The sequence below is a fragment of the Dipodomys ordii genome, unplaced genomic scaffold (assembly GCF_000151885.1).
Source record: "Dipodomys ordii isolate 6190 unplaced genomic scaffold, Dord_2.0 Scaffold19, whole genome shotgun sequence".
NCBI lineage: Eukaryota > Metazoa > Chordata > Mammalia > Rodentia > Heteromyidae > Dipodomys > Dipodomys ordii.
In genome coordinates this window covers 88,498-96,860 of record NW_012267235.1, presented here as the reverse complement: position 1 = coordinate 96,860, position 8,363 = coordinate 88,498, and the positions used below count along the sequence as shown (strand labels likewise).

At 44.7% G+C, this 8,363-nt stretch overlaps 2 protein-coding genes across 2 annotated transcripts in view; one reads left to right on the top strand and one right to left on the bottom strand.

Moving 5' to 3' along the window:
- Positions 1-696, bottom strand: part of Lig3 (ligase III, DNA, ATP-dependent) — a 24,863-nt gene extending 24,167 nt beyond the window's left edge. The window contains exons 1-2 of the mRNA XM_013013063.1: positions 688-696; positions 257-389 (exon numbers count right to left, since the gene is read on the bottom strand). Of these exons, the coding sequence (XP_012868517.1) occupies positions 257-389; positions 688-696 (142 nt within the window). The remainder of the gene's footprint in view (positions 1-256; positions 390-687) is intronic.
- Positions 697-7,050: 6,354 nt separating this feature from the next.
- The window catches only part of Cct6b (chaperonin containing TCP1, subunit 6B (zeta 2)), a 31,328-nt gene continuing 30,015 nt past the window's right edge, over positions 7,051-8,363 (top strand). Inside the window, exon 1 of the mRNA XM_013013062.1 lies at positions 7,051-7,059. Within this exon, the coding sequence (XP_012868516.1) occupies positions 7,051-7,059 (9 nt within the window). The remainder of the gene's footprint in view (positions 7,060-8,363) is intronic.

Genomic DNA, 8,363 nt, shown 5'->3' with positions numbered 1-8,363 from the left:
CCGGGGGGACGGGGCTGGGCGGCCCGGACGCCAGAACCTCCCACAAGGGTTCCCCCGACTTCGGCGCCCAGCGTGGCGCGGCCCCCCGCGCGCTACCCTGGGGGTCCGACGGCAGCCGCGGACCTCGCGTGGGTCCGCCACGTCACGAAGGGTGCGCCCCCGGGCGGGCGGGTGTGGGGGGGAGGAGCCGGGGCTGTCCCCCCCCTCCTCGCGGCGCTCCTCACACCGCGCCTCGCCCAGCCGCGTCGCCCCTCACCTGCCTTCCCCGGCCTCTCCGGTGGTGGCACTCGGCCGCAGGCCTCTCGTCCAGGCGTCACCCCCACCACAGGCGGCCGGCAAGCCCACGACGGCTGGAACGCCCGGACTACCTGTCTCTTTAAATACGGGTCCTTGAGCGGACCGAGGCGCGCAGGCGCAACAGCAGAGGCCCGAGCTACGCGGAGTGACCACGCCCCCTGCCGCCACGTGCGTCGCGGGCAGGCCCCGCCCCCCCAATCGTAACCAGTGGCTGAGGAATGGCTGTGGCACTAGGTCTTGGGCTTGTCGGTCTGGGCTGCGTACGGTCCGCCCTAGCGTTCTCATTTGTTAGAAATTACGAACTCCTTAGAGATGATCGTGATGATCCTGGGGAAGGCAGAGAGAGAGCAATTCTACCTATATTTTCTGTATTCCCAGTCTTGTGCCTACGAGGAACATAGTGAGTAACTTGTACTGAGTTGAAAAAGAAGTACTAGGTGGTAGGTAAGTAGGTAGAGGTAGATACAATATAAAGGCATATATAAAGCTTAAGTCTGAGGGCTGGGAAGGTGGCTCAGTGGTAGAGCGCTTGCCTTGCATGCATGAGGCCCTAGGTTCGATTCCTCAGCACCACATAAGCAAAAAGAAAAAAGCCACAAGTGGTGCTGTGGCTCAAGTGGTAGAGTGCTAGCCTTGAGCTGAAGAGCTGAGGGACAGCGCCCAGGCCCGGAGTTCAGGCCCCATGACTGGACCCCCCCCCCAAAAAAAAAAGCTTAAGTCTGTTTTGTAAGTTTGAGGTGGCTTTTTATTTTGGTGATGATCCCTTTTTGATTATGTGGTACCCAAGTCTTGAATCCCGGGCCTCATGGGTGCTAGGCAAGCACTCTGCCACTAAGCCAGACTCCCTGCCCTGAGGTAGCTATTCTTACAAAAGAGCAGTGGGCTCCAAGAAGGTAGGTGATCTTGTTCAGAGTAGGGAAGGAAAAACAGTGGGCTTTCTTAATTAAGCAAAGAACAGATCCCTAAGGGAGTTCTGTGGAGAGGGATAACTTGGCCTTTATTTTGTGGGAGAAGGGCCAGGTCAGAGCCTAGCCTACAGTCATCCTGAAGCAAATGAACCATGCATCCTCTTGTCGCCCTTTCAGAGACAAAAGTGGCCTGAACTCATTCAGTGGGGGAAGAGGTGGGGAAGGAAGGTGCATGTTTGAACGTCATTACACTTAAAAATTACCTTCTCAATAAAGTTCTCATTTATCCGTGGATGAAATAAGGATGACTTAAGTGAGCAGATGAAAAAAAAAATTCTTAGGTGAACTAGGAAATAAGAGGAAAAGGAGTTATTTGGAGTAAAAGGATGAACTTTGTTTTGAGTGTATAAAGTTTGGTGACAGACCCACCAGGATTCCAGTGTTTGTGTTTTAACCATGTAGTCCAATGTGTTTTAACCATGTGGTCTAATGAACAGGGGTGCTGGGAATGGAAGGTCTGGAAGTTCAAGGCCTAACTCCAGTTATCCTAGATAAATGTTATACTACTTCATTTGGGCCACTCCAGTGCTGCCGAACTTGTCTCTATAACTGCAAGGACTACATTTTGATTCAAAAATCTGAACTACATCTTTTCAAGGCTATAATCCCTCCCTATACGTGGCTTTTGAACAGTTGAAATACGGCCAGACTCAATTGAGAGATGCAATGAGTGAAAAATGTCTCCCCTCAAATAAGTAGTTAACAATAGGTGGTTATTATAATTACTAAAGGGAGAAGAAAGGGAAGCTTTAGTTCCTGGGACTCTTGAACCACTAGGCATCTGTGGGCAGGCCAGGGGCATCCTGAACCCCCTGAAATTTTAAATAAAGGTTTGTGCCCATGGGCATTTTGGACCACAGAAGTTTGATTGGAGTGTCAAAATAGTTCTATGAGCCAAACCAAAACATACCTGGGTTGGGAATAATCAGAATACCCCAGGCCTGTTCAGAACTCCACAGTTAACTCCTTTCCTTAGCTCTTAACCTAAATCCTCCAATTATGGTGTTTGGGAGTATCTCAAAACTAACACTAAGACTGTCATCTCTGATTACAAGTTTAAGAGTCATCAGGATGCTTAAGAAGGAGAAGATCCCAACCCACAGAGAAATGGAGAGTGTTTATTGTCTGTGTTGTTCACTAGAAGGTAGAAAGTCATGAGCAAGACTCTCCTTTCCAGAAAGGACAAACATGTTTCTCAGGAAGTGGGTTTGTGTTTGGTGAATTCACTTTTTAAAATAGGCTCTACTCTATGAATCACATAAATCTCAGCAGTGAGAGCTGATTTTCCACTTTGGTCTGCTTAATAGTGGCACAATTAAACTAAATTGCAAAAACAAACAAAAAAAAACAGTGGTGGGGTTAGCCAGGATAAATATTTAAAAGGAAGCAGCTATAAGAAGATGCAATAATTCAGCTCAGCCCATGGTTTTTCCATTCTCTGTCCAGGCTGCTTAGGTTGGTTCTTAACCAGGTTTCTTGGCCTCTCCTTTGAACATCTTGTCCTGCTGATGCCATGTTGAGGACTGAGGGCTTTGGGAGTGGCTGATGCGTAGCTGAGAGGTGTAGGGGTTCTAGGGGTGGGCTAAGAGGAAAGCTGGGTCACAGATTACGTTAGCCACTCAAAATAGCTGTTGTCTTCTCTGAGCTCCTGGGTTAGGTTTTCTGGTGGGTATGTTTTAGGAAGAAAGTAAGTTTTAAAGAAAAAAAATTATTTTACAAAGAGGTAAGCTTATTTGGGAAGCAAATACAGAGCTGGTGGATAGGTAGCACTGGTGACTAGTGTTTGAACTTTGGTTTAGGGCTGGGAAGAGGTTAAAAACACGCTTCCTACCACTTCAGTTCCTGGAACCAGTTTCCTTATACCAGGAGAGCCTTGCTCCCTCTTCTGCTAGGTCCATGCCATCCACACTCCCTAGCTTGATGGCCTCTGACCTACATGGTCTTGGTGATAAGCAGAAGTGGGGGATCTTTAGGCAGTACTCAGACAGGATACTCTGAGACTCACAGAATAAACTGTCTAGATAAATGTTACTTAGCCAGTGAGTGGCAAAGGTGGGACTGTGACCCTAGACTTTATTTTACCCTGTTTTTACCTTTTCTTTTAGGCAGGGATTTGCTATGTAGCCCAGGCTGGCCTTGAACATACCATCATCCTCCCTCATACTCCTGAATGATGTGATGGATTATTGGAGCATGTGACACCATGCCCCACAAAAATTGAATTGCTGATTAGCTCTCTACCTATGGCCTGTACTGGTATGCCTAGTTTTGTAAGCTGTTTATAATACAGTCAGATTGTAGTTTTCTTGTGGTTAAAGACTTTTTTTAAATTCAATATTAAATTTTTAAAAAATTCAATTTAAATTTATTCAACAGGTATTTCAGTATTTTCTGCAGGGCATTGGCTGGATGCTAGGGCATTGAGACTAAACATAGACCCTACCATTGTGCAGCAGTTTACATGGCTTCTTCTCTTTGTGCCAGTTCTGGGGCATGAACTCAGGGCCTGGCTGCTGTCTATTAGCTTTTTTGCTCGAGGCTAGTGCTCTACCACTTGAGCCACAGTTCCATTCCCTGCTTTTTGGAGGCTAATTGGAGATTAGAATCTCATGGACTTTCCTGTCAGGGCTGGTTTTAAACATCAATCCTCAGATTTCAGACTCCAGAGTAGTCAAAATTGCAGGTATATGTCCGGGAAGGTGGCTCAGTGGTAGAGTGCTTGCCTTGCATGCATGAGGTCTTGCCTTGCATGCATGAGGTCCTGGGTTCAGTTCCTCAGCACCACATAAGCAGAAAAAGTTGGAAGTAGCACTATGGCTCAAGTGGTAGAGCCCTAGCCTTGAGCTGAAGAGCTGAGGGACAGTGCCCAAGCCCAGAGTTCAGGCACACACAAAAAAAGAATTATGGGTGTGAGTCATTAGTGCCCTGCCTGATACATGGCTTTTCATTTCTTTCTTGCAGACCAATACATGGTAGCTGACACTAAAGAAGGACTCAGAAAATATTTATTATTGTGAAAGAGACTATGTGTGCTTCTTACATGTGAAACACCGTTGAGCACCTGTGCATGAGTGTTTAATCTTCATGGTAAATCCAAGAAGCAGGTTCCATTATTATCTCAGCAGATTAAATAGGTTGAAGTTTCTTTATTGCTTCAAGCATTGGTTTCTGCTACTGCAAAACTGCCTGAAGCACTTATTTGAAGTGCTGTTTCCTCCAGGCCCTGGTGGCTCAGGGCTGTAATCCTAGTTACTAAGGATCAAACTGTCTTTACCCAGTTGAGAAACATAAAACTTTCTCAGTCCAGAAATGTCTGCTTTTCTTTTTTCCCCCTATAGTGGAATCCTATGTGTGTGTGTTGAACTCTAGATCTAAAGCTTTCTCTTGGCTTTCTTACTTAACTAGTGTTCTCCTACTTGAGCCATGCCCTGGCTTTTTGCTCCTTATTTGGAGACAGTGTCTTAAGGACTTTTCTACCCAGCTAGCTTCAAACCATGATCCTCTGGGTCTTAGCCTCCTGATTAGCTGGGATTATGGACATGGGCCACTGGTGCCTGGCTTGCATATATGCTTTTGACTAGGAGTCTATACTCCACTGGTCTATAAACTAGATCCTGTATATTTCAACCCCAATAGACTTTCTGTTCTGTCTCTCACTATTTCCTTCCATAACCCTTTACTTCAGCCCACAATATTTTTCTCTCCTCCAGTGCTTGGCAAAATTTTCCTCATCCTCAAAAGTCTTAACTACAATTTTAGGTCCTTTATCTCAACTTTCCTCCACAAAGTTGTTCCAGCCCCCATCCCCAATCCAACGTGTTGCCCATACATGCCGATTTTATTACATTATCTTTTCTCCCCACCTCGGTCAATCATGGGGCTTGAACTCTGGGCCTGGGCGCTGTCCCTGAGCTCTTCAGCTCAAGGCGAGCACTCTACCACTTAAGCCACAGTGCCTCTTTCAGTTTTCTGGTGGCTATTGGAGATCAGAGTCTCATGGACTTTCCTGCCCAGGCTGGCTTTTTGAACCATGATCCTAAGATCTCAGCCTCCTGAGTAGCTAGGATGATAGGCATGAGCCACCAGTGCCCAGCTTTATTACATTATTTTATAGTTAACTGTGTACATTTAGATCAGTAGTTTGCACAATTTGCCCTCAAGAAACATTTAGCATTTCTGGAATTATTTTTGGTTGATAACAATGTAGAGCAGTGGGGTATTGGTTGAGGCCAGGGATGCTGCTAAACATCCTACAATGGACAGCAGGATAGTCCCCACCTTTGTTCCTGAGAGTTTCCCAGTCCAGTTGGTAGTAGTGTAGTAGAAGCTGAGAAGCCCTTACTTATACTGAGATCCATTGGCTCAGGATCCATTTTATTAATCTTTCAAAAATCTCCAGGATCTCTCAAAGGATAGCTTCTTGGTAAATGTCAAGTATACAAATGAGAGTGAGAAAATGAATGGGGCAAACTTTATTACAGGTGAAATAAAGTTACTGTCATTTTGGGAGATCCTCTCACATTTCCACATTTCATTATTAAATATACAAAGATGTAACTGGGAATTAAGTTACATTTAATCTTACTTCAGCAATTAACTTGCTATTGACCTTGGACAAGTCACTAGATAGAAACAGAGGTGTCAATGGTTATTTTACTTCTCTGGTGCATACTGAGACTTGAAAACTGATGTGGACAAATACTATCACAATATTAAATAATGATGCAGGGTTATAGTGGAGATAGGAGGAATCTTCTGTGGGTTTTTTTTTTTTTTTTTGCTTTGTGATTTCACTTCTGTGGCGTTTCCTTATCTGTAAAATAGGTATTTTACAGAATTGTGAGAGTTAGATACAGTGTATCTCAAGCCCTAGCATAGTGCCACACACTTATTAGATATGGTAGTTGATAACTGACGTCCTGGTTTGACTGACACTACATTATGTAACCACATTTAACAAACCAGACACACCATCTACTACCCAGTGTGGTTCTTCCTTTTGCCACAGTGTAGAAACCTGCCAAGTGCTGTAAGCAAAATGGAGGTGCAGCCAGATGGAACTCAGTTCCTCCTCCGAGGGCCTGGGAATGCTTTCAGTGAAGGCCGAATGCAGAGATTCACTCTGAAAAGGCTTTGACTGCCAAGTGACAGGGGGAGCCAGCCAAGTGCAATGGTGAGGGCGGAGAGCAGCTGGGAGGCTGCGTGTACTTGCTGACTTTTGATCTTACTCTGCTACTGAATCACTTTCTTCCTCCAGTTTCTCATGTAGGCAATCAGGGCTGCCCACAAGCTCCCACTGACATATGGACATTGCTCTCTGCTTGTTTGGTGACATGAGGAATTCCTATTTGCTGCTAAGTGTGGAGGTGGTCCATTCTACTGGAGAGGGTGTTGTATACACCTCCTCACTGTTGTGTGCTCAGAATAGGTAAAGATTTTATATGCCAGAGTAACATTGCAGGAAAAGCTTTCTTGGCCTTTTGTTGAAACCTGGGACTCTTCACCCACAGGTAGCATGCTTACCACATGAGCTACTCCTCCAGTTTCACAAATATCTAACTTCTATTCCAATTCCGACTTCTAGCTTTACCCATTCAACATTTATCGAGACCTTCTATGTTCCAGGCAGTATCTTAGGTTGTAACTAAGGCAAACTCCTGCACTTGTGGAATTTATGTTCTTCTGAGACAGACATTAGTTTGTTAACAAATAAACAAGCCAGTTTAAGATAGTAATTAATGAATTCATACAATAATGTGATAGGACAAGGACAGCAAGCCCTGACATGGCGCTTGTGAGACTAGAAAGCTAGCCAGGGACAGTGAAAAGGAAAAGCACATCATCAGGGAATCAGGAAGGAAATAAGAAGGGTCCCCAGAATACAGCCCATTGAAAACAAAAGGCCTGACTTACAGTTTCTCATGCAAATTAAAGACATGCCATGTCACCATGGCAGGCCACTATTCTGGGCTCAGAATAATGGCTTCAATGTGGATCAATTATGCTTCCCTGTGCACTTGTCTTCCCGACTGGGGCTTGGGTCATCAGTTTATAAGTACTGCTTGGTACAGGCATGTTTTTTTTTTTTTTTTCCTCTTTCAGTGTGTATGATGGAAACAATGAGGGCTTTAAGCGAGTGACTTAATCAGGAAATTCAACTATCATTCTGTTAAAAGATTGTGGCTACTGTGGGGAGAAAGGCAATAGTGAATGAGGTGAGATGTTGGTGACTAGGACAGTGGAGAATGAAGTAGACAGATTCTGGGTATATTTCAGAGACAGAGCTGGCAGGACCTATACTTGGGGAGAAAGGAAATGGCAATAGCTCACTCCCAGGGCCTGCCTTGATTACTTGGGAGGGCAGTAGTACCATTTGCCAAGACTGATGACTAGTGTAAATGATTCCAGGAAGAAAAATAACAGCTATTTGAAATTTACTAGATTTAGGACACATATTAAACATCTGATTGGAAAGTTAAGTACCTAGATAGGTAGCTTAGCAGGAAAGTATAAACTGGGTGATATTTAGGCCCAAGGATTGGAAAAGATCTCTTGAGAGTAGAAATGTTAGAAAACACAATTCAGTGAGTCCTGGTTGCTTTTTGTGTTTTCCTCCCTGTTCACATTAAAAATTTCCAAATTCTAGCCAGGTGCTAGGGTTCACAACTGTAACCTTACCTACTCAGGAGGCTGAGATCTAGAGGATCATGATTAGGAGGTAGCTTGGGTACAAAAATGCAAGACTTCATCTACAAAAAAAAAAAAAAAAAAGCAATAAAGTAGGGCTGGAGGCTTGACTCAAATGGTTGTATGCTAGCCAAGCAAGCCAGCCCTGGTGCTGGGGGAAAAAAAGCAAAGAAATCCAACCCCAAATTTATGGTAAACAGACATATAGTATTAAAAAGCAGTCTAAGCCAGGCACTGGTGGCTCACAACTGTAATCTTAGCTACTTAGGAGGCTGAAATCTGAGGATCACTGTTTGAAGCCAACCTGGGCAGGAAAGTCTGTGAGTTTCTTATCTCCAATTAAGCACCAAAAAAGCCAGAAGTGGACTTGCAGCTGAAGTGGTAGAGCACTTAGAGAGAGAGAAATATATA